General features: G+C 32.5%; 1 protein-coding gene across 4 annotated transcripts in view; it reads left to right on the top strand.

Annotated features, from left to right (window-relative positions):
* Positions 1–27,373, top strand: part of DYNC2H1 (dynein cytoplasmic 2 heavy chain 1) — a 293,546-nt gene that overhangs the window by 95,859 nt on the left and 170,314 nt on the right. For all 4 annotated transcript variants that reach the window (XM_074335553.1, XM_074335552.1, XM_019717180.2 and 1 more), the window contains exons 56-63: positions 5,553–5,666; positions 6,222–6,382; positions 7,402–7,525; positions 8,341–8,462; positions 15,181–15,267; positions 20,138–20,264; positions 21,807–21,948; positions 22,540–22,649. In XM_074335553.1, the coding sequence (XP_074191654.1) occupies positions 5,553–5,666; positions 6,222–6,382; positions 7,402–7,525; positions 8,341–8,462; positions 15,181–15,267; positions 20,138–20,264; positions 21,807–21,948; positions 22,540–22,649 (987 nt within the window). The remainder of the gene's footprint in view (positions 1–5,552; positions 5,667–6,221; positions 6,383–7,401; positions 7,526–8,340; positions 8,463–15,180; positions 15,268–20,137; positions 20,265–21,806; positions 21,949–22,539; positions 22,650–27,373) is intronic.

The following is a 27,373-nucleotide window of genomic DNA, read 5'->3' as shown; positions in this document are numbered from 1 at the left end:
ATAAAAACTGCAATGAGATATCACTTCTCACCGGTTAGAATGGCTATTCTTAATTTTTTGAGAAACTCCATACTGTTTTCCATAGCGGATGCATCAATTTAAATTCCCACCAACACTGTATGAGGATTCCTTTTTCTCTACAACATCTCCAACACTTGTTACTTCTTGTCTTCTTGATAACAGCCATTCTAACAAGTGTGAGGTGGTATCTCATTGTAGTTTTATTTGCGTTTCCCTAATAGCTAGTGAAGTGGAGCATCTTTTCATATATCTGCTGGCCATTTGTATGTCTTCTTGGGAGAAGTGTCTGTTCAGGTCTTCTGCCCATTTTTTAATTGGATTGTTTTATTTTTATTGTTGTTGTTGAGTTCTTTGTAAATTTTGGTTATTAACTCCTTATTGGATGTGTTGTTCGCAAATATCTTCTGCCATTTTTTTGGTTGCTTTTTTGTTTTGTTGATGGTTTATTTTGCTGTGCAGAAGTTTTATAGTTTGATATCGTCCCATTTATTTATTTTTGCTTTTGCTTCCCTTTCTTTTGGGGTCAAGTTCATAAAATACTTTCTGAGATCAAGGTCCATCCACAAGTGTAGTACCTATGTTTTCTTCTATGTATTTTATTGTTTCCAGTCTTATATTTAAGTCTTTTATCCATTTTGAGTTAATTTTTGTATATGATGTCAGATAGCAATCTAGTTTCATTCTTTTGCAGGTGGCTTTCTAAATTTCCCAGCATCACTTGTTGAAGAAACTTTCTTTTCTCCATTATATGTTTTGGCTCCTTTGTCAAAAATTATTTGCCCATACATATGTGGATTTATTTCTGGGTTTCCTATGCTGAACCATTAGTCTGTGTGTCTGTTTTTCTGCCAATACCATGCTGTTTTGATTATTGTCGCTTTGTAGTATAAATTGAAGTCAGGGATATGAGACATACCTCTGGTCTTGTTCTTTTTTTCTCAGGTTTGCTTTGGCTATTCTGCGTTTTTGTAATTCCATACAAATCTGATGTTTTTTTTGGTTCTATTTCTTTAATAAATGCCATTGGGATTTTGATGGGATTTGCCTTAAATTTGTATATTGCTTTGGGTAATATGGCCATTTTAACTGTGATGATTCTTCCAATCCATGAACACAGAGTATCTTTCTATTTCTTTTTCTTTTTTTTTTTAAAGGTTTTTTATTGGGGAACAGTGTGTACTTCCAGGACTTTTTTTTTTTTCCAAGTCAAGTTGTTGTCCTTTCAGTCTTAGTTGTGGAGGGCGCAGCTCAGCTCCAGTTGCCATTCTTAGTTGCAGGGGCGCAGCCCACCATCCCTTGCGGGAGTCGAGGAATCGAACTGGCAACCTTGTGGTTGAGAGCCCGCACTCCAACCAACTGATCCATCTGGGAGCTCAGTGGCAGCTCAACTCAAGGTGCCTGTTCAATCTTAATTGCTGGGGGCGGAGCCCACCATCCCTTGTGGGAGTCAAGGAGTTGAACCAGCAACCTTGTGGTTGAGAGCCCACTGGCCCACATGGGAATTGAACCTGCAGCCTTTGGAGTTAGGAGCATGGAGCTCTAACCACCTGAGCCACTGGGCTGGCCCCTTTCTATTTCTTTGTCTTTAATTTATTTTAATAATTTCTTGTAGTTTTCAGTGTATAGGTCTTTTACAATTTTTCTTAAGTTTATTTTATGCTTTTTGTTGCAGTTACAAAAGAAATTTTTTTCATTTCTTTTTCTGAAATTTCATTGTTAGTATATAGGAATGCAACAGATTTTTGTTCATTGATTTTGTATCCTGCATCTTTACTGTATTTGTTTGTTGTTTGTAATAGTTTTCTTGTGTAGTCCTTAGGGTTTTCTATATAAAAAATCATGTCATCTGCAAAAAAATGACAATTTGACTTTTTCATTCTCAATTAGGATGCCTTTTATTTCCTTCTCTTACCTGATTGCTTGGGGACTTCCAATATTGTGTTGAATACCAGTGGTGAGTGGGCATTCTTGTCTTGTAAGGATAGTCTTTTTGAGAAATGGTGCTGGAATATTTGGATATCCATGTGGAAAGAAAAAAAAAAAAAAACAGACCTTTACCTCACAATTTCTGTGAATATTAACTTCATGTGGATCATAATCTAAATGTACAACATAAAATTATAAAAATTTGGAAGAAAACGGAGAAAATCTTTATGATGTTTGGTGAGGAAAAGATTGCTTAAATGAGATATCAAAATGAAGATAAAAAAATTGAGGAATTGGACCTCATCAAAGTTAAAAATGTTTGCTCATTGAAATAAATTCTGAGGAAAATGAAAGGGCAAGTCACAGTCTGAGAGAAATAATCTAGCAAATATTTATACTATCTGATAAATGACTTGTAACCAGAATATATAGAAACGCTTATAACTTAATAAAACTAACAATCCAATTTAAAAATGGTCAAAAGATTTGAGTATATCCTTCATGAATGAAGATATATGAAGGGTCTGTAAACATATGAAAAAAATTCTCAGTATCATTAGTTATCAAAAATATGACCCTTTTGATAACCCTCAGTCTGAGGCCTCATGCTAGTCCTTAACTGTGGTTGGTAATCCCAAATCCAGAGCTTTGACTTCATTTCTCTGAGAAGTAATCTTTTGTCCAGCCTTCCCTTCCCCTAGTGAGGTAGAGAAGTGGTATCACTCCATGAACTACATATTTAAAATAATATATATATATAAAATATTCTGTCAAGACTTCAAAAAGCATCAGTTATTTTATAATTTTCTTGTGCCACATATAGCATTCTTTTGTAGAGTCTTCTGACTTTAATTCTGAACTGAATTTCTTCCTGCCTGGTCACAGCTGCCGTCCTGAGATCATTCTCCATCACCATCTGGTTTACTCTGTTGTTTCTGTGAAGTCTGTCCCCAAGAGCTTCTTGAGAAAGGATACATCTGAGATAAACTTTGAGATTGTACATATATAAACATACTGCTCTTTCCTTAGTTGGGTGCTGGGAATAGTATTCTAGGTCAAAATAAATTTTCTTCAGGATATTGAAGGCATTGTTCTATTTTCTTCTAGCTTTCATTGTTGTGATTGAAACACTCAAAGCTATTTTAATTCCTCATCCTTTTGAGATGACTGTTCTTTTTACTCTTTCTTGAAATCTTTTAGGTCTTTGTTTTCCTTGTTCTGCAAGTGATGATAATCTGCCTCGGTTTAAGTTTGTTTTCATTCACTGTGTCGGACTCCATGTAGATTTTTTCCACCTGAAAACCTTTCTTCAGTTCTAGTTATTTCTTATTCTCTTGATAATTCCTTTCCCTCCATTTCTGTATTCTTGCTGTTTATAATTCTTATTATTTGGACGTAAGGCTTCCTGTTCTGGTTTTCCAATTTTCTTGTTTTCTAACCATTTTTCTTCTCTTTCTGCTCTCCTTTCTTCAAAATTTCCTCAACTATTTTTTTTTTAAATTTTTTTCTGAGTCTTTCATTTCTGTTATCATTGTTTTTCAGGAGATTTTTTTAAACGTCTAAATATTTCCTTTTGGCAGTGTATTTTGTTTGTTTCATTGTTGGCAGTATCTCTCCTTAGCTTGCAGAGGATACTTTATGAAACTCCCCTTTTCCAATATATTTTTCTCCCTACTTGATTGCTTCCTTCTTAATATTCACAAAAGAGGGTTTCTTTTTATGTTTTGTCATCTTTATTGGAAATCTGAATATGTATTGTGAACCTCACAAGAGGGTTACCTGGACTGATGCGAATGATGTAATGAAAAGATTTCACCTGATAGGTCAAAATAAATTGGCAGATGGGACATTTTCAAAGGCAGTAACATTTCCAGATAATTGATGGTTATGTACACATTCAGTGTTTCCAAGATAATTTTATTGAGTACATGACCTAGTAAGTAATATATCAGAAAATCAAATGTGATTTTCATACTGTAAAACTTTGGCATAGTTTTTTTGTAGGCATTTTGGAACCAAACTAACCTAAGTATTTATTTAAAGTAGCCAGCCATTTTTATTGTTAAAGAGTATCTGTCAAATACTTCTTACCTTTAAAGAGTAAAATATGAAAAAAGTGAAAGCTAGATAAAGCGAAATGCTGTTGATAATTGTATATTTACAAAAAGGAAAGTACGCAGCACTATGTGTGCCTGTGTACTCAGACTAGTGAACATTAGTAATGCACAGTGACCGCTGTGCTACTCATTTCTCTTGGATGTTCTGAGAAGACGTTTTCTATGACTGTAGGTAATCATATTGCCTGTCCGAAGAATGAGTATGCATCTCATATTATAAGTTAATTAATTTTGCTTAATTATAAATAGCAGACATTTCCATTTGTTATTTTGTAAAAACAATACACAGTCTGGAGACACAACTTAAATATCAAACTGTGCAACTTCTAAAGCTTGCAACTCTAGACTTGTGACATAAGGAAAGTACAAATTAAATGCTATAAGAAGTTAGAATAGGGATAACTTCCAATTGGAGGAACAAGTTAATAAAAGAAGGAACATATCAGCTAGGTGTTTAACAAAGATTTTGATGTGTGGAGATGCAGAAAATACTTTCCCTATTGAGAAATGGTAGCAGAGATACAAAGGTAGAAATGCTGTGGAATGTAGAAAATTCTGTTTGAGGTGATGTGTAAGGTACCTGAAGTTAAGAGTGGGATACAAGGAAAAGTTGGTTGTTCAGTAATTCTCAATTTTAGCTCTAGATTGGAACCACCTTGGAAGTCTTTAAAAATATGTCTGCCCTAGCTGACCCCACATTAAGAGTGTCAACATATTTGGCAATGGAACACTGGGCATTTGTTTTTAAGCTCGTTGAACGATTATAATATGGTTGAGAACCACTGTTGTAAGGACTTTAGAAAGGTTTCTTGACCAATTTCTTCTTTGGTTTTTCTATTAGTATAAATAAACACAATGCAAACATTTATAATATTCAGGCATTTTTATATATGTGGGACCCTTGATTTTGCATTAATGAGCAAAGAGCTCATGTGTTAATAATATATAATTTAGTGTTCTTTGAATCTTTACTAATGTTGGTTCATATATTTGCCATCATATTATTGTCATGATTTGAACTATTTTTTGTCTAAAGTATAGAAACACAAGCATCTAATATACTATAATTAGTCTCTAAGAATTATTAGTCTCTACTACTAGAATTGTAGAAGACGTAATTTTTAGTTTCCTTATTTATGAAATGAACATAATATTACTAACCTCTGTGGGTTGTTTGTTGCAAGTGTTAAATGTGTATGATGATTATTTTCTAAATTATACATTTCTGAATTGTTTGATTTTTATATAATAAGCATTATTGTTTTGCTATTCAAAAAATTAAAATAAAGCTTAGGAAGTTTCTGAAAGTAAATATGGAGTAAATTATATCGTTGGTTTCCCAGGCATTTTAGGAACTCGCGTCAATTAACATTAGAAAAGCGTTTAATAGAAAATGTTATTTTAAAATAACTTTTGTTTTTGTTTATCATGCTTTTAAATACCGAGTGCATCAAAATTGATTGGAATGCCATTTAAATATTTCTATAGGATGCTAGTGAGCAAAAGACAGAACTTGAAAGACTAAAGCATAAAATAGCAGAAGAAGTTGTTAAAATTGAAGAGAGAAAAAACAAAATTGATGATGAATTAAAAGAAGTACAGGTAAGTTAAGAAAACACGAACATTGAAAGAGTATTTGTCTTTTGATTACCAGTGTGTATAGTAGCTTAAACATTATTTGCTCAAGTTATTTTCTAGTAGTATTTTCAAATGTGGCTTTAACCATGAGAAGTAAGTAAATTAACTGATTAATTAAAAATAATCTTTGTTTTTCATGAATCATGTTGTTTTGACTGTAGAGTAAAAAAATGCGTTGTAGGTAAATTAAGACAATCTCTGGAGGCTGTTTTTCTTGAGATTTGACTAAATTAGCCCACCTAGTCTTAGATTATAAAGGGCCTCTTGAAAATGGCAAATTGTCTGAAAACAAATTACATTTTCCAAATTAGACTGTTGGTGTTATGGTGGCAAGAACTCTTCTGCTTTCAACTTGAACATTTTATACTTTGTGTTTTAAAGCATTTTGACATTTGAAGAGACAGAGTATTTGTAACTAGAATCATTTTTATCAAAATGACAAATATTCAGTAATTTGTAAAGTGTTAATGATTTTTCATATATATTTTTTGAAATAAAAATGCCCTTTTTGTCTTTTAGCCTCTAGTCAATGAAGCTAAACTTGCAGTCGGAAACATTAAGCCAGAATCTCTTTCAGAAATTCGCTCACTTCGTATGCCACCTGATGTAATCAGAGACATTCTTGAAGGAGTTTTAAGGTTGATGGGTATCTTTGATACGTCTTGGGTGAGCATGAAAAGGTAAGTTTTTCAATATGTGAAAAATGTTACTATTTCATCGAGGAATTACACATTCCTTTGTGTTTTAAATATTTCTTATATTGTTTTTCAAACTGAACTTCATCTGTCTACCTGATTGTACACTTTGTCCTGATGTTTCAAGATATATTATGTAATAATATATTGAGATCTATATTTTATTGTCTCCATTGGTGATTGTTAAAAGTATCAAAAGAAGAGGGAAAAAAAAGCCTTAAAATCTTTAAGAATGTCTCAATAGTATAATCATTTATTTGGTTCTCACACTGCGCAGAACATTGTGTTGGCTGTCTTTACTGATGAAGAAAATATAATCTTTGTTCTCAAAGAGCCTTATACTCTTGGCAGAAACAGAGAGACAGCAAGAGTGAGAGCTACATAAGTAATACAAGAGAGATGTAAACTAGAAGAAAAAGGCTGAATATTAATTAAATATGCAACCATGTAGCTTCAGGTTTCACATTATAACAATGCTCTTGTGCTTTGTTCTGATATTCAATTCCATTTTAGGACTTAAGTCGTGGTAGAGTCCCTTTTCTATCTGGAGGTGGGAGAGGAAATTTAGGTTTAGGGACACTTTAAAATACCTTTCTTAGAAAAGAGTCAGAAAATTTTCTTGCATATCCTAGACCATATGAGTACTCAGTAGCTCACATAAATGGTTGTAGGTAGAATAACAGATGTGATTCCTTCATTTCACTGTTCCACGTTATTCACAGAATATTAGGAAAACTGTTGTGCATCTTTTTGGAGTTCCTTTTTGTTAACTATAAAAAAACATGGTTAGTCCATTAGAAGCTTAAATATCTCAGTCACTTATTATTATTTTTTGTTGTTAGCTAATAGGTTAAAAGTATTGCATACACCATTTTGTTAAAAGGCGAAAGATTTATACGATCTGAAGAGAAACCAGAGTGTATACCATTTTGTTAAGTTGATATTTTTGTTGGAAATACCAAATTTTATATAACGTCATTTGCAATAATATGCTTTAATTTTAGTTTCCTTGCAAAAAGAGGTGTGAGAGAAGACATAGCAACCTTTGATGCACGAAGTATTCCAAAGGAAATAAGAGAAAGTGTTGAAGAACTTCTTTTTAAAAATAAAGGATCTTTTGATCCAAAGGTAATTTTTAACAGTTATGCCATAAATTCTATTTCCATACAATATAATATCTTGCTTATTAAAATATGATGACTTATCGATTATTTAGATTGCCTAAAAAACTAAAAAAAATAAATAAAAATAAAAAAGCTATAGGTATTATATGTAGGAAACATTCACCAGCAGAATTAGATAAACTAGAATCCAGGTTGGGAGATGTGTGCAAATTTATTATCATAAGTGGTTTTAGAATCTTATTGTCTGCTGTCAATGATGAGTTCCCAGTCTGTCAGTTCTTCACTCTTAACTGGCCTGGTATGCTTTTCTTGTATTTGTCATATAATAACAGATATCTGTCTTGGGATATTTGTATCTAATTTCAGTGAATAGTTTAAATTCCATGATTCTGATATTTTTTTAGATCCCTTGGTCAGAATATTGTATACATATTCTTTGACACTAATAATAGCAATGGTTTCAAAATTGCTTTTATCTAGTAAAGATGTATTTCATGTATAGAGAGAAAGAATTGATGCTTGAGTGTTTTTGTGGACAGACATATATTTATTCTAAATATAACTGATAAAGTGCTTATGTTGCAAAAAATTACCTTTATATTACTGATTATATATAGTTCCAAAAGGTTTATTTTGAAGCAAAAAGTAGAAAGTATCTTAAGATAGTAATTCATTTTATTTTAGTTATGAACCAAAAACTTCATTTTGGAGGATATGTTATAGAATAAATGCTTAAGTAAAATACACAAGCATTGACTTTGCTTTTATCTGAACTGAAATTAAGTTAGGATGCTGGATAACTTCTGCTGGGTTTTTCAGAGTGCTAAGCGTGCCAGTACAGCAGCTGCTCCTTTGGCTGCGTGGGTTAAAGCTAATGTGCAGTATTCCCATGTCTTGGAACGAATTCGTCCTTTGGAAACTGAACAAGCAGGATTAGAATCGTAAGTGAGAGATAAAATACAGACAATTTTTTGCCCTGTATTAATTTTCATCAATGTGATGGCTGTTATCTTATTAGGACTTATTTAGGATTTATTTCTTGTCTTTTCTAAAAAAGCAGCTGACAACATGCAAACATAAAATGAAATGATTAAGTACAAATTAAATGTTAAACAGGCTAAAAAGAGAAAAAGCAATTAGAAGGAGATGGATAGCAGAACCAACTCACTTTTTTTCCTACCATTATTATGTCACTGGAAGGATAAGTCAGTAGACATTCCTTTGGAAAGAACTGAAGCTTTTTAAAGGAAATGTTAAAGTACAAACAGTAGATTTTGGAAATTTAGGTCTTTTATATGTGTTTTTACCCAAACAAAGATTTGTTAGCCTGTATTTGTTATCCTATATTTTTAGCACCCTAAACTTCTTTATTTTCTCAGTGTAATTATGTGAAATTTTTATGTTAAATCATTATTTTGACTATATAAATATTTTGCATAGGTGAGACATGTTTTATGAGTATATTTACTTTATTGTATACCTTTCTGTTATTCTTTATTAACAGTTGCCTCTTTTTTTCAATTGACTCTTTGGTTTATATTTCACATTTTTATCCACGGTCATCCTGTCAGAACCTAAAACGTTCAGAATTTATGTGTTCTTTCTGTTTTTTTCTTAGCATTATACCCACTAGAGCCTTTTGTCCTTCTGTTCCAATGTGGCATAGTTCTTTACTAGGCCTGCTGATTACACCTATTATTTTGAGGCTTCTCTTCACCATTTTTCTAGGGATTACCTTTGTTTCTTCTGATTGTATTCTTTTATTATGGGTCTCTGCCCTTCTCTTTCATAGTTTAGTCCTTCATTTTTCTAGAATGCATCTTCCACATTAGCTTCCTAAGAAAGGGTAAATGGGATGAAAAATATTTTGAGATCTTGTGTGTTCAAAATTATCTGTATTTTACCATTGTGTATGATCAATAATTGGGCTGGGTTAGAATACTAGGCTAGAAATAATTTGATCTCACAATTTTGTAGGCGTTATTCTATTGTAGTAGTTCTCAAAGCGTAGTCCCTAAACCAGCATCATCATTGTCACCTGGGAACTTGTTAAAAGTACACATTTTTGAGCTCCATCCATACTTACTGAATCAGATACGCTGGGGGATGAGGCTTTGCAGTCTGTGTTTGGAAAAACCCTCCGGTTGATTTGTGCAGTGCACAATTGCCTGGAAGTATGCAGCAGTGTGGACTGGCCATCTGATAGCAACCCCTAAATATTTGTGGGTAATTTGTGGGGAAGAGGTCAGTCATATCTGTAGAAGAATCCTCATAGCTTTTGCCTAGGGTGTTGGTAGGGAAGGACGGGAGTGGTGAGGGGTATAAGCTTGACTTCCAGGATTGTGTTAAGGAGATAGTCTACCCTCAGTGGGGGAAGGAATCTGAGATGAAACTCTTTATACTATTAAACAATCCTCTGTATTTAGCTGTTATCTTCGTTTACCTTCATTTACCTGTTTTCTACATTACCTGAGAATTTTAAAATTCTTCTTTTGGCTTCTCTTCGTGCAGACATTTGACTTTTAGCTCTTTGTGTTCTGGTATGTCAGTTATCACCTTTCAAAATGTTATTAAAATTACTCATTTGCGAACTACTCTCTTTCATTCTATTTATCCTTGTGCATGTATATATTTTTTTATCCCTTTGGTTTCATTTGGTATGGTTTTAGAGGGGAATAGAAGATAAATGACTATGTTTACCATTTTTATCCAGGAATCTTCACACATAACTATTTTTAAATAGAGACTCTTGAAAGTGGTTTGGTTAAGTCAGAGAATACACTTCAAAAAAAAAACACAATTCTATTAAATTTATTGGGGTGACATTGGTTAATAAAATCATATAGTTTCAAGATACCATTGTATAATACATCATCTGTGTATTGATTGCATTGTGTATTCACTACCTAAAGTCAAATTTCCTTCTATCACCATATATTTGACCCCCTTTAACCTTATGCCTCCCCATCCCCTTTTCCCTTTAGTAATCCCGTTATACCATTGTCTGTGTCTACGAGTTTTTGTTTGTCTTATTTGTTTGTTTGTTGCTTTCAATTTTATATCTTACATATATGTGAAATCATATAGTTCTTTACTTTTTCCATCTGACTTATTTTGCCTAGTATATGCTCAAGATCCATCCATGTTGTTGCAAATGGCAGTATTTCATCTTTTCTGATGGCAGAGTAGTATTCTGTTGTGTATATATGCCACATCTACTTTATCCAATCATCTGTCAAAGGACACTTTGGTTTTTTCCATGTCATTGCCACCGTGAATAATGCTGCAGTGAACATAGGGGTGCATATATCTTTATAGAAAAATGTTTTCAGATTTTTTTGGTAGATACCCAGAAGAGGGATTGCTGGGTTATATAGTAACTCTATTCTTAATTTTTTGTGAACCTCTATACTGTTTTCCATAGTCCCTATACCAACTTACATTCCCCCCAGCATTGTACAAGGGTTCCCTTTTCTCCATATCCTCTCCAACACGTTACTTCTTGTCTTCTTGATAACAGCCATTCTAACAGGTGTGAGACGGTATCTCATTGTTGTTTTGATTTTCATTTCCCTAGTAGCTAGTGAAGTTGACTATCTTTTCATATATCTGCTGGCCATTTGTATGTCTTCTTGGGAGAAGTATCTGTTCAGGTCTATCTGCCCATTTTTTAAATTAGATTGTTCTTTTGTTGTTTAGTTGTATATTTTTGATATTAGCCCCTTATCGGAGGTGTTCTTTGCAAATGTCTTCTCTCATTTGGTTGGTTGCCTTTTTGTTTTGTTGGTGGTTTCTTTTGCTGTGCAGAAACTTTTTAGTTTCATATGGTCCCATTTATTTATGTTTGCTTTTACTTTCTTTGCCTTTGCAGTCAAATTTAAAAAATCCACTCTTAATATGAAGGTCTATAAGTTTGATACCTATGTTATCTTCTATGTATTTTATTGTTTCAAGTCTTATATTTAAGTTTTTGATTCATTTTGAGTTAATTTTGGTGTATGGTGACAGATAACAGTCTGGTTTCATTCTTTTGCACGTGGCTTTCCAATTTTGCCAGCACCATTTATTGAAGAGGCTTTCTTTTCTCTATTACATGTTTTGGCTCCTTTGTCAAAAATTATTTGCCCACACATATGTGGTTTATTTCTGCACTCAGTTCTGTTCCATTGGTCTGTGTGTCTGTTTTTCTGCCAATACCATGCTATTTTCATTATTGTCACTTTGTAGTATAATTTGAAGTCAGGAAGTATGATACCTTCGGCTTTGTGCTTTTTTCTTAGGTTTGCTTTGGCTAGTCAGGTTTTTTTTTTGTGGTTGCATCCAAATCTGATGATTCTTTGTCTTATTTCTTTAAAAAATTCCATTGGGATTTCATTACATCTGTATGTTAATTTACGTAATATGACCATTTTAACAATGATGATTCTTCCAGTGAACACAGAATATATTTCCATTCCTTTGTTTCTCCTTCAATTTCTTTTAACAATGTCTTTCAGTTTTCAGTGTATAAGCCCTTCACATTCTTTCTTAAGTTTACTTCTAGGTATTTCATTCTTGTTGTTAAAGTGCAATGTAATGACAAGTGGGGAAAAGAGGAAGGAGGACATGCTAGAGAGTGGCTAATTTATTTATTTAACAATATTTAATCAATTTATTTAGCAATATGCAATAGCAAAAGACAAAGGCAATTCAAACAAGGTGCTAATGACAGCAAGTAAAGGTGGTTACACAAATAACATCAATAAAGAGTATCCAAAAGCAATAATAAACTCTATAGGATAGCAACTATTACAGTAGATGCCAAAAGCTCACCAAACCGTAGGAAAAACAACACTGGAAAGGTCAGGAATCAAAACCTTACCAGGTTTGTAGCTGAGAGAAACTCAGGTGTCTCCCACTGCTCCTTGCTAGTTTCCAAGAATGCTGCTGCTGTTGGCTTTGGTGTTGCTGTTGTTGCTAGAAGTTAGGGCGTCTTCTGATGCTGCAAGCTACAAGGTGCATACAAGTTCCCAAAGATGCTAGAATGATGACAACTTGCCCACAAAAGGGGTCTTTACTGTCCATTGAGGCAAGTTCTGATCTCTTACTCTGAAACAATCCAATTCTGAAAAGCAGTCCTGAAACAGCAAATCTTCTGAATAGCAATCTCTTGAAACAGCAATCAATCCAATCATTATGCCACCTGAGGTCTGTCTTATATCCTCTTTAGGTGCACCCCAGAGCCAAGTTTGTGTTCCTGCCTTCCCTCTCAAGGAATAGCCAGTTCCAGGAGGGTTCGGCAGTTAATGATAAGAACGTTGCACATTCGGCTGATGAAAATAATACCTACTGTTCTCGCCTGGGACCATCCGCCCAAAGCCTTCCAAAGCTTGGCAATGTGCCAGTCACATCATTCTGATATAACTTAGCAACTTCTTCACTTCATCTGCTGATGCAGGTGAAACAGACAGAAAGCAACATCATCTTGTATCTCCCCTGCTGGGAATGAGACAGAAGGGGGAATTCTCTCAACCCCAAACCAAGAATTTTCTTAACCCTAACCTAACCCTCACCTCACATGCAGTAACAGACAAAAGTTAATAGACAGAAGTTAACACCAGCCAATGAAGGCAAATTTTGCTCAACATCTTCCCTATAAAGTGTAAAAGGATTTTTCTCTTTATTTCTTTTTCTGAAATTTCATTGTTAGTATATAGGAATGCAATGGATTTTTGTACATTGCTTTTGTATCCTGCAGCTTTACTGTATTTGTTTATTCTTTCTTATAGTTTCTTTCATGGAGTCTTTAGAGTTTTCTATATAAAGAATCATGTGATCTGCAAAAAGTGACAATTTTATTTCTTCATTTCTTATTTGGATTTTTAAAATTTCTTTCTCTTGCCTCATTGCTCTATGTCTCCCAGTACTATGTTGAATGACAGTGGTGAGAGGGGGCATCCTTGTCTTGTTCCTGTTCTTATAGGAAGAGCTTTCAGTTTTTCACCATTGAGTATAACATTAGCCAAGGGTTTGTCGTATAACGAAAGTACCCTTATTATGTTGAGGTACTTTCTTTCTATATACATTTTATTGAGTGTTTCATCATAAATGGATGTTGCATTTTGTCAAATGCTTTTTCTGCTTCTATTGATATAATCATATGATTTTTGTCCCTTATTTTATGTGGTGTATCACATTGATTGATATTTATATGTTCAACCATCATATCCCTAGAATGAATCCTATTTGATGATAATCTTTTTAATATATTATTGTATTTGATTTGCTAATATTTTGTTTAGGATTTTGGCATCTGTATTCATCAGAGATTCCGATCCACAATTTTCTACCAGGTTTTGGTATCAGAGTAGTGTTGGCATCATAAAATGAATTAGGAACAATTGCTTCTTCTTCAATTTTTTGGAAGAGTTTGAGAAGGATAGGCATTAAATCTTTGAATGTTTGGTAGAAATCACTCGTGAAGCAGTCTGGTCCTGGACTTTTACTTTTTGGGAGGTTTTTGATGATTGTTTCAATTTCCTTGCTGTTGGTCGGTCTATTTAGATTTTCCAGTTCTTAGTGATTCAGTCTAGGAAGGTTATCTATTTCTAAGAACTTGTCCATTTCTTCTAGGTTTTTGAATTTGGTGGCATATAGTCTTTCATAGTATTCCTGTATGGTCTTTTGTATTTATGTCGTGTCCATCCTAATTTCTTCTTGTTCATTATGATTTTGTTTTAAGTCTTTTCTCTTTTTTCCTTAGTAAGTCCAATCAGAGGTTTGTCAATTTATTAATCTTTTCAAAGAAGCTCTTTGTTGCATTAACTTTTTCAATTGTCTTTATTGAATTCTGCTCTAATTTTTATTATTTCCCTTCTCTTGTTTTGAGCGTAGTTTGTTCTTTTTCTATCATTTAAGGTGAAGTATTAGGTTGTTTATTTGGAATTTTTCTTCTTTCTTGAGATAAGCCTGTAATGATATAAACTGTCCTCTTATTACCGCTTTTGCTGTATCCCAAACATTTTGATATCTGATATTGTCGTTCTCATATGTCTCTATGGATCTTTTGATTTTTTTTCTTTTATTTCTTCTTTGGCCCAGTCATTGTTTAGAAGCTAGTTGTTTAATCTCCACATATTTGTGTTTTTGTTTCTTGTTTTTTTTGGGCAATTGATTTCCAATTTCAAAGTATTATAGTTGGAGAATATGCTTAGTATGGTTTCAATCTTCTTGAATTTTTGGAGGCTAGTTTTGTGTTCCAAGATATGGTCTATCCTTGAGAATGTTCCAGGCGCAGTAAAGAACAGATAATCTGCTATTCTGGGATAAAAAGCCCTGTAAATATTGATTATATTCATTTGGTGCACTGTGTGATTTAAGACTGATATTTCCTTACAAATTTTCTGTTCAGATGATCTTTTATTTCTGTCAATGGAGAATTTAGGTACTCTACAATAATTGTGTTTTGGTCAGTTTTTCCCGTTAGTTCTGTTAGTTGTTGCCTTATGTGTTTTGGTGCTCTCAGAGAATACACTTTTAATTTTAGCATTTCTTTCATATCAAATTCTAAGTAAAAGTACTATGACTACTGAATTAATGACTGTTTTCATTGTCATTTATTGCTGCATTTTATTGATATCTAAAATAGAATGACTTTTATAAAAATGAACTATATTTCAGAAATTTGAAGAAAACTGAAGACAGAAAAAGGAAACTAGAGGAGCTTCTTAATTCTGTTGGTCAAAAAGTATCAGAACTCAAAGAGAAGTAAGTTAAGTTTAAAATGTGTTTTGGATATTTAAAAACATACCTCAACTATTTTTTGAAATTTGAAAATTTTAGTTATTATTTTAACTTCTTTTCTTCATTTATTACTCTAAAATTGGGAAACATATAAATAATATATTGGGGGTGGCTGGTTAGCTCAGTTGGTTAGAGCGCAGTGCTCTTAACAACACGGTTACTGGTTCGATCCTCATACGGTCCACTGTGAGCTGTGCCCTTCACAACTAGATAGAAAAAATGGCTTCGAGCTGATAGGTCCTGGAAAAACACACTTAAAATAAAAGTTTAAAAAAATCTTTTTAAAATAATAATATAGAAGATTTTCCTTTTTTAAAAAGTTTTTTTGAAAGGAACAAATATATTTTAAATCTCCAATGGTATAGTTATCACTGTACATACAACGTCGGACAATTAAGTTCGCAAACTCATCCTAGAAAAAGTGCTACATTCCTCATTGCTGAATATCACTATGGTCACCTTCAAAGTACTCCACTTGGGAAGCTATGCACCAACGCCAGCACCTAGTCCATCCTTCAAAGCAGTTTTGGAACTCTTTTTTTCTGGAATGGCCATCAGAGCTGTCGTTGTATTACCCTTGATGTCCTGAATGTCATCAAAATGTCTTCCTTTCAATATTTCCTTTATCTTCGGGTAAAGAAAGAAGTCATTGGGGGCCAGATCAGGTGAGTAGGGAGGGTGTTTCAATATAGTTATTTGTTTACTGGCTAAAAACTCCCTCATAGATAGTGCCATGAAAGCTGGTGCGTTGTTGTGATGCAAGAGCCACGAATTATTGGTGAAAAGTTCAGGTCGACTAACTTTATCATACAGCCTTTTCAGTGCTTCCAAATAGTAAACTTGGTTTACCAGATGGTACAAATTCATAATAAATAATGCCTCTGATATCAAAAAAGTTTACAACATCATTGCAACAAGTTCACAAACTTAATTGTCAGACCTCGTATGCATATATATGTATATGTATGTATTCCCATGCAATAGAAAATTAAACAAGAGGAATTAAATTCAATGAGTTAATGCTGATAGTTTTTATATTTGCTATTCCCATTTGTTTATTATTTTGTCTTTGAGATTTTAAACTACTTTATTTCAGATGATGTTACTCTATAATGTTCCATGAGGGTGTGTGATCACATTTTAAAAATCTATCCTTTTTGTACTTTTTGATATGGAAAATATTCCTTTGTGCAAATATTGTACTCAAATTTAACTACCATCTATAAATATTCTTAATCTTTAAACCTTTCATGTACCTCTGAGTTCCTGTCATTGCTATTTAGTGTCAGATAGAAAATATTAGTATGGGAATTATTATAAATGTGAGAACATTTTCCTTTAAAAAATGTGTAGGTTGGAAAATGGAGAATATAGTAGTGTCCCCCCTTATCCACAGAGGATGTCTTCCAGGACCCCCAGTTGATGTCTGAAACCATGGATAATACTGAAGCCTATTTCACTATGTTTTTTCTTTTATGTACATATCTATGTGAAAGTTAATTTATGAATTAGGTGCAAAAAGATATTCACAATAACTGATAAGAAAATGGAACAATTGTAACAATATACTGTAATAAAAGTTATGTAAATGTGGTCACTGGTTTCAGGGGATCCCTTGTTGAAGTCTTCGCATATACTCGTTGTTTTCTGGTATAACAAGTTATAAATTGGGACACATTTTCTGTTCATGTCTTCTACCCACAAATTTAATGCCTTTTCCTTATTAACTAAGCACTTATGCACTGTGGCCATGACTTTTGTGGCTTGTGGTGCAACAGCAAAAACTAGCATGAATTTCTTTTTCCTTTTCTTCAATTTCATGGATAGAGGATTAATTCTTGGTAGATCTAGCAACTTCAGCATACTATTTTTTTTATTTTTAAGTTGAGAACTTTCACCTTTATACTTAAATAAAGCATTATGTGTCTTTTCTTTGGCATATCTGAAGTGCTAGCATCAATACTCTTGTGCCTTGGGGCCACTATTAAGTAAAATAAGTTTTACTTGAACAGAGGCACTGTGATAGTTTGGCAGTCGATTTGATAACCCAGTTGAGGGGTAACGCACACTGCATGGATACATTGGACAAAGGGATGATTCACTATTGGGGCATGAGTGGAATGACATAAGAGATCATTACAGTACTCAGAATGACTCGCTCTTTAAAACTTATGAATTTTTTATGTCTGGAATATTCCATTTAATATTTTTGGACCTTGTTGACTGAACGCAAAAGTAGGGGGGGCCTACTGTATGCTATTAAATACAGTATAAGTTATCATTTGCTTTCAATTTTGTGAAACTAAAACTTCTCTAAACATATTTTTTCAAGTGGTGTGTTACATTTCCTTTTTTTTAAGAAATACAAACTATTGTACCCAGAAAGAAATTCATCAAACTAAAAACTGCATATTGTTCCTCTACATATCGTCAGGAAATAATCTTCTCTATTTATACATGTTTACTTATAGAGAAAAACTCTTACAGAACCAAAACGAAAACCTCAAACTTACATTTAGTGTTTTCAATATCCTTGAATATCTTTTGTTATAAACATAGGAAAGAAATCACATCATTTTTTTCCAGGTATAATTAGAGAAGTATAAGAAAAATATTGTATTCTTTTTAGTGTCATATGTTCAAAATTATTACATAATATTCATCTAATTGTCAATATTTACTGAGTTGTTAGCATATGGTAGCAAATTTTGATTCCATTTACAAATCATTTGCACATTTGTGAAGTGTTGTACTAGGCACTTTACATTTTTATCTTTTTTAGTACTTAAAAAAATACTGAAAGGTGGATATTCCTCCATTTTGCATATGAGGAAGCTGAAGATTAGAAAAGTTATTTTTGCCTCAGTTAAGCAGCTAGTAAATTACTAAGCTAGCATGATATTCTAGATTTGTCTAACTACATAAAATTCCTGTTCTTAATCACTACATAATACTGCAATATTTTAGAAGGATTATTATGAAAACCTTTAGAATTATCTTTTAATTTTAAGTAGAACAGAATGGCATTTTCCATTTTAATCATTATCAAGAATGAATTAATTCTGGTTAATATGTGGTTATTTGTTATGATCCTTAATTAAGATTTAATTGAATTTAGATTATGAGTGACGATCTTATTTTCTTGTATATTCATAAAGAATAAGTGAGTTAAAAAGTAAACATGTATCAATTTTTAAATTCTAATTTGAGAAAATTAAGATGTTCGCCATTTTTAATACAAGTTGTACAGAAATATACAAGCAAATTCAATTCAGCAAATGTTTATCACAAAACCACGTACAAGGTGTAGTATAAAATTTTTGAAGTGAATAAAGGTGAAGTCAGTGTTTCTAGATCTAGAACAGTGTATCCAGTGGACTTATGAGATGATGGAAATGTTCTATAATCTTTGCTATCCAAAATGGTGTCCACTAGCGATATGTAGCTATTGAGAACTTGGAATGTGAGTAGTATGACTGAGGAATTGAATTTCAAAATTTATTTAATTTTCATTAATTTAAATTTAAGTAGCCACATGTGGCTAGTGACTTACTGTATCGGATCTCTGAGTTCTAGAGTCTTATGTCTAAGGAAAGAAAGAATAGGGCACTTAAAGAGGCAATACAAGCGTTCTATAAGGTTCATGGAACTTAATATCAGAAATACCCATATATGACTTTTAGATCCTCTATGGATTTTTGATGAGAACTGTGCAATAATCTGTTTGATTTGTTTCCATATCCTGGTTATTTTTTAGGCACTTCCATGTATGTTGAAGGACTAAGCAATCATGTGGAATATTACTATTATATTTAGTAAAATGATAAATGCCTACAAATATTTTTTAAGAAAAATAACTTAAAAAGAGTTATGAACTTTGATGAATGGACATATAGGGAGAATATATATATATATATATATATATATATATATATATATATATACACACACATATATACACACACACACTAGACTAGATATTTGAGATGAATTTAAAAATTTTATATAATTGATATGTACATGTGTGAGCGAATTAGAGTGAGGCAGGGATAAGGAAGGGATGAAAAGTATCCTAGGTAAATGGAACATCCTGAAGGAGGGCACAGCAGATAAAGGATAGAGCATTTTCTGAGAATATAAAATTATTCAGATTTTTATGTATAGTTTTGTTGGACTGGAATAGAATGAAATAAAACTGAAAATATAGAGTGGATCACTGTCACATAGAGAAATTTGTACAGGGGATTATGGCCCTGTGAGAATGCTACACTTTAATTATCTGTATATATAGATAGATTGATATATACCTTGTTTCCCTGAAAATAAGACCTAATCGGACCATCAGCTCTAATGCGTCTTTTGGAGCAAAAATTAATATAAGACCTGGACTTATTTTACTATAAGACCCAGTCTTTATAATATAATACAATATAATATAAGACTGGGTCTTATATTAATTTTTGCTCCAAAAGACGCATTAGAGCTGATGGTCCAACTAGGTCTTATTTTCAGGGAAGCAGGGTATATATACATCTATCTGTCTGTCTATCTGTCTGTCTATCATCTATCTATCTATCTATCTATCTATCTATCTATCTATCTATCTATCTACCTATCTATCTATCTGTCTGTCTGTCTCGGTAGATGTATATATATATAGCTCTCTGTATATGTGTTGGCATGTGTGTCTGTCTTGTTAATGATATTTTGACACAAATATTATCAGGGTTATTATTAAATTTTTGTATAAATGTTCACTTTACTACCTAAGGATAATTTAATCAAATCTCTCTTAAATCTCTTTGCCTTTAATTAAATTTTAATGTTTTCATAGATTTCAGAGCAGGACTTCAGAAGCTGCCAAACTTGAAGCTGAAGTAAGCAAAGCACAAGAAACAATTAAAGCTGCAGAAGTCTTAATTAATCAGCTTGATAGAGAACACAAGAGATGGAATGCACAGGTTTGTTTGAGAGAGTGAGGTCATAAAGGGGCTTCCTTTAAAATATAGGAAACCTATAATGTAACGTATTTGTTTAAAACTATATAAAGGAGAGAAACTGTATAACTTTCAGCTGGCTTAAAAATAAGTGATGTAGATATTAATGACTGTTATGTAAATTAATCTTTAAGCAAAGTATCTTTATGTGAATGGATTTTAGACAAAGCGACATATTCTTTTAGTTATCTGGGTTGTTGTGGGGAAAGACAGGGACGCAATTAAGTTGATGGAAAATTGAGAGCTCTTCAGAGATTTTTTTTTTAACTTACCTTTACCAGGACAGTAATTTAAGATTTGACACTGTTAGCCATTTACTTCTTTTTGAAATACTTTGATTTTGCCTCTGTTAAGGTGTTGTCTCTTGTTTTTTGGTTGTTTTTCTTTAACCAGTTAGATTCCTCCCCTCACTGGATTTTTCTTATCTGCTCATCCAATAGTATTTGACTGCCTTCAGTATCCCTTCCTCAGCGCCCTTCTGTGCAACTATTCTGGGGTTATCCAGTCTTAAGAATATTAGCTATACTATGATGCTGACTAGTGCTATATTTCTAGACTGCTAAGTTTTAAATTCATATTTCCAACTACACTTTAAATATTTGCATTTAATTATCTTGGGAACTCAAACATAGCATGTCTAAATTAACTTATTGTTTTTTCTTATCCCACATGTCGTTTATTTCTTCTCTCTCATAAGGCATCTTTCTTTTAGGCATCAAAACCAAAGAAATGTGGTTGTCTTAGACTCTTCTGTGTTTACTTGTCATATCCATTTGCAAATAATTTCTCATATTTGTCTTCTATCTTTAATGTCAATCCTTTTCTGTTTTCTCTTGAGTTCTCTTCGTTTGTTTCCCTCCTATCTCAGCCTTTAATTGGTTCATTCTTCATTTGTCAGCTTAATTGTCTTTCTAAAACCCAGTCTTAGAACATCACTGGCCCTGTGTAAACACTTTCAATGGCTCATTATCACCACAGGATAAAGTAGATGCTCCTTTGAATGGCATGGGACACCTTTCACCATCTGTCTCCCTCCAGTCTACCTCTCTTTATTACTTCGATATTGCTTCTCTTTCTGCTCAAACTTATGTGTTAGCCACACTATGCTTTAACTAATGAGTCTCCATGCTTTATATTTGTTTTGTGCCTTTGCTCATACTCTCTATTTTAATTGTATTTTACAAAATGGTGCTAATTCACAATATGTATTTAACTGTGATTGGGATAAAAATTCTGCTTTTATTAAAATCATTTGGAACTTTCAATGACAAAATATGTTCATGTTTACAATATATTAGGATTTTATACATTTGTTTAATACCAACGTGGTGAAAGGTGTTGTTATTTCTACATTTTGACAATTGTATTCAAGTCAGAATGACCATATATTACTTTAAACTCATAAATGATTATTTTCCACAGTCAAAACTGTAAATTATGAAGGTGTTATTGTTATTTTTTTCATATTAAAACATATCCATACATCAGTCTCTTTCTTTTTTCCAGGTTGCAGAGATAACAGAGGAATTAGCTACTCTTCCGAAAAGAGCTCAATTAGCTGCTGCATTTATTACATATCTTTCTGCTGCTCCTGAAGGTCTGAGAAAAACCTGTGTGGAAGAATGGACCAAGTCAGCTTGTCTTGAAAGTTTGTATATAGTTATTCATTAATTTGAAATGTCAGTATGTTAAAAATGCATCTTCTGTTTTTTGACATTTTACTTTTTAAAATATGAAAAATTTTCTTTAAGTTAAAAGGTACTATAGCTACTTTAGATTTGCCAAATTCTGCAAATGTTCTGAGAATTGTTTTGTCATAATGATTCTTCTATTCTTAAAATCACTCATGAAACTCAGACCAACCACCGAATTATTTTTTGATACTGCATGAATGCAGTTAAACATTTCATTTCTTTAATTTTTATAGTAATTTCATATCTTAAGATGAGATGCAGGAACTCCAAAATGCCTTGTGAATTTTGTGGTTTTCACAAATTATTATAGTTGTGAAATCCATTTAATAGATGAAATATAAATTAACTGAAACCCATTTATTTTGCATTTTTTTTACTGTTTGAGCTGATTTTCCTCTTCTGGTGCTAAATGGGGAAGAATGGATTGAATATTAAGAATGGGCACAGGATTTTTGTTTGAATATTTTTAAATAGTTTTATTCCATTTCCTGTGTCAAGTACACGATTGTTATAGTGAAGTGTTATTGATATCTTTACCTTTTCAGAATTTGATTTGAGGAGATTTCTTTGTACTGAAAGTGAGCAGTTAATTTGGAAAAGTGAAGGCCTACCATCAGATGACCTTTCCATAGAAAATGCTATTGTTATCTTACAGGTAATTAATGAGTTTTTGGTTTTGCATTAGAAGTATTTCTCTTGAAACTTCCTCCAAGAAGTACCTTCTTCAAATTCTTAGACTTTCACAGTTATTACAAAAACGTGAATATTTTCCTAATGAAAATCCCTTTATGATTCATTTGGTGAATCTATAATTTTCAGTATAATTTATTTTGTACCTTACTATAAAAGTATAAACGAAGTGGCATTATTTTGGTGACAAAATATTCTAAATTGAACTCCTTAATGATAATAGAAAAATTTTAGGAATAGCTGCTTCACTTGGTTGTGTAGTTCATTCATTTAGCACATATGATTTTATATTTTTAAATATTTGTTTTTTTAAAACAAGTTATACAAAGTGAAGATGTGATCAGTTTGATGTTGTAAGTCAGAATGATAAGTTGACCACAGATTAAACAATTTTGCCTTCTTTAATTTGATTTGCCTTGTTCTTTTAAACATTTTTCGTTATTATTTTTTACACTAGAATTATAAATCTGGAACTCTAAATGTGTATGTAAATAAATTAATTATGCAGTTCTGACAAGTTTGCGAACTCATCCTAGAAAAAGTGCTACATACCTCCTTGCTGAATATCACTATGGTCACCTTCGAAGTACTCCCCTTAGGAAGCTATGCACTGACACCAGTGCCTAGTTCCCTCTTCAAAGCAATTTTGGAACTCTTTTTCTGGAATGGCCACCAGAGCTGTCATCGTATTATCCTTGATGTCCTGAATGTCATCAAAATGTCTTCCTTTCAATATTTCCTTTATTTTCAGGTAAAGAAAGAAGTCACTAGGGGCCAGATCAGCGAGTAGGGAGGGTGTGCCAATACAGTTATTTGTTTACTGGCTAAAAACTCCCTCACAGACAGTGCCATGTGAGCGGGTGCATTGTCATGATGCAAGAATCATGAATTGTTGACGAAAAGTTCAGGTCATCTAACTTTTTTCATGCAGCCTTTTCAGGACTTCCAAATAGTAAACTTAGTTAACTATCCAGTTGGTACAAATTCATAAGGAATGATGATCCTCCTGATATCAAAAAAGGTTAGCAACATCGTTGCAACAAGTTAGCGAACTTAATTGTCAGAACTTGTATTACTGCAAACTATGGGCTTTTTATCATATTGGTTATTCCTTCTCCAAGGTTTTGTAATAACCTCTTCTTCCTTTTTCAGTAATCTAAGAAAGCAATCATTTGCAGATTTTAAAAACACACAATTTAAGTATTCTTTTTTTATTCCATAAAAAATCAGGGATGTGAGCCTTTAGAAAAACTATGTTTATCGCAATAATTTTTATTTTTTATTGATGATAATTTTACGGATGAAAATACTTTTGTATTCTGAATTATGTTTCATGATAAATATAGGAAAAATTGTTCTTGAAATTAATTTTAATAATAAGATTAAAGTATTATACATTTTTCTTGTGAAGACATGTATTGAGTATTTGATTTTTATTGTATACAGACCGCTTGGTGTCAAATTAGTTTTCTTTAAACCACTTAGAATTTCTGAGATTATTTTTCCTTCCTGCCATTCAGTGTGTGCTGAGGAAATGCAAACTAATTTAATATTAGTCTAAAGAATATGTAATTATAGAGATAAATCACATAGGGAATTGTTCTGTTTCCAATAAACCCCAAATAAATAACAATAATAATCACATATATATTTATATTCTATCTGTTTTGTTTATTTTATTCTTTAGATTCCACATATCAGTAAGATCATATGTTATTTGTCTTTCTCAGTCTGACTTACTTCACTTAGCATAATACCCTCTAGGACCATCCATGTTGTCACAAATGGGAAGATTTCATTCTTTTTTATGGCAGAATAATATTCCATTTCATGCTTTTTATGGCAGAGCATCGATATTGTAAATAGTGCTGCAGTGAACATAGTGGTGCATATATCTTTTCGAATTAGTATTTTGGATTTCTTTTGATAAATACCCAGGAGTGGAATTGCTGGGTCATAAGGTAGTTCTATTTTTAATTTGAGGAAACTCCATACTGTTTTCCATAGTGGCTGTGCCAATTTGCAATACCACCAACAGTGCACAAGGATTCCTTTTCCTTCATATCCTCACCAGCACTTGTTGTTGGTTGATTAATTGATGATGGTCATTCTGACAGGTGTAAGATGATATCTCATTACGGTTTTTATTTGAATTTCTCTGATGATGAGTGACACTGCACATCTTCATATGTCCATGGGCCATCTGTATGTTCATTTTGGAGAAATGTCTATTCAGGTCCTCTGCCCATTTGTTAATTGGATTGTTTGTTTTTTTGGTATTGAATTGTATGAGCTTTTTATATATTTTGGATATTAACCCTTTATCAGATGTATCATTGGTGAATATCTTCTCCCATTTAGTAGGATGTATTTTTGTTTTGTTGATGGTTTCCTTTGCTGTGCAAGGAAGTTTGATTTAGTTTGATTTAGTTCCATTTGTTTATTTTTTTCTTTGTTTCCCTTGCCCAAAGAGATATATCAGTGAAAATATTACTAAGGGTAATGTCTGAGAGTTTACTGCCTGTGTTTTCTTCAAGGAGTTTTGTGGTTTTGGGTCTTACATTTAAAGTCTTAATCCATTTTGAATTTATCCTTGTCTATGGAGTAAGAAGGTGGTTTAATTCTTTTCTTTTCTTTTTTTTGCATGTATCTATTCAGTTTCCCAGCGCCATTTATTGAATAGACTGTCTTTACTCCAATATGTGTTTTTGCTTCCTTTTACATAAATTAAACGACCATATAGGCACGGATTTATTTCTGGGTTCTCTATTATGGTCCATTGTTCTGTGTGGCTGTTTTTATGCTAATAACCATGCTGTTTTGATTACTATGGCCTTGTAGTATAGTTTGCTATCAGGTAGCATGATACCTTCAGCTTTATTCTTCTTTATCAAAATTGCCATGGCTGTTCAGGGTCTTTTAGGGTTCCATATAAATTTTAGGATTATTTGTTCTAGTTCTGTGAAAAATGTCATTAGGATTTTGATAGGGATTGTGTTGAATCTATAGATTGCTTTGGGTAGTACACCCGTTTTAACTATATTAATTCTTCCTATCCGTGAGCATGGTATATGCTTCCATTTATTTGTATCTTTTTTAATTTCTCTCTTCAATGTCTTACAATTTTTTGAGTACAGGTCTTTTATTTACTTGATTAAATTTATTCCAAGGTATTTTATTTTTCTTGATGCAATTGTAAATGGGATTGTTTTCTTAATTTTTCATTCTTATAGTTCATTATCGGTATATGAAAATTCAACCTGCTACATTGTATCCTGCTGCTTTACTAAATTTATCAGTTCTAATAGTTTTTTGTAGAATCTTTGGGGTTATCTGTATACGTTAGCATTGCATCTGCAGATAATTACAGTTGTACTTCTTTGTTTCCAATTTGGATTCCTTTTACTTCTTTCTCTTTTCTGATTGCTCTGGCTAGGTCTTCCAGTACTGTGTTGAATAGCAGTGGTGAGAGATAGTGTCCTTGTCTTGTTTCAGATTTTCACCATTGAGTATGATATTAGCCGAGGGTTTGTTATATATGGCCTTCATTATGTTGAGATGTGTTTCTTCTATTCCTACTTTACGAAGAGTTTTTATCATAATGGATGCTGGATTTTGTCAAATGCTTTTTCTGCATCTATCAATGTGATCATATTATTTTTATTTTTCATTTTGTTTATGTGGTGTATCATGTTGATTGATTTGCAGATACTGAAACAACATTCTATACCAGGAATAAGTTCCTTTTGATCGTGGTGTATGATCTTTTTAATATATCGTTGCTGAATTCGTTTTGCTAATATTTTGTTGAGGATTTTTGCATCTGTGTTCATCAGGGATATTGGCCTGTAATTTTCTTTTTTTGTAATGTCTTTGTCTGGTTTCAGAATTAGTGTGATGGTGGTCTCGTAGAATGAGTTGGGAGCCTCCCCTCTTCTTGAATTTTTTGGAATAGTTTGAGAAGAACAGATGTTAATTCTTTTTTGAATATTTGGTAAAATTCACCTGTGAAGCCATCTGGTGCAAGACTTTTGTTTGTGGGAGCCTGTAGATTACTGGTTTGATTTTATTAGTAGTAATTGGTTGGCTCAGATTTTCTGTTTCTTTTCGATTCAGCCTTGGAAGATTGTGTGGTTCTAGAAATTTATCATTTCTTCCAGATTATCCTGTTTGTCAGCATATAGTCTCTCGTAGTATTTTCTTAATTTTGTGTCCATTGTCACTTTTCCTCTTTCATTCCTGATTTTATTTATTTGGGTCCTCTCTTTTTGTTGATGAGCCTGTTAAAGATTTGTCAATTTTGTTTATCTTTTTAAGAATCCAGCTCTTGGTTTCATTGATCTTTTGTATTGTTTTTTAGCCTCTATTTTGTTTATTTCCACTCCAATCTTTATTATTTCCTTCTTGCTACTCCCTTTGGGCTTTGTTTGCTGTCTTTTTTTTTTTTTTTTCTTTTTCCTAGTTCCTTAGATGTGAAGTTAGATTGTTCATTTGAGATATTTTTTTTTCCTTTTTCTTAAAGTAGGTCTGCATTGCTATGAATTTCTCCCTGAGGATTGCTTTCACTGTGTCCTGTATATTTTGGTTCGTTGTGTTTTCATTTACATTTGTCTCAAGGTATCTTGGATTTCTTCCTTGATTTCATTGTTAACCCATTCATTGTTTAGTAGCATGTTATTTAGCCTCCTT

Source organism: Rhinolophus sinicus, linkage group LG06 (assembly GCF_036562045.2).
Source record: "Rhinolophus sinicus isolate RSC01 linkage group LG06, ASM3656204v1, whole genome shotgun sequence".
Lineage (NCBI taxonomy): Eukaryota > Metazoa > Chordata > Mammalia > Chiroptera > Rhinolophidae > Rhinolophus > Rhinolophus sinicus.
The sequence above is the reverse complement of the archived record's forward strand: the minus strand, read 5'-3'. Positions and strand labels throughout refer to the sequence as shown.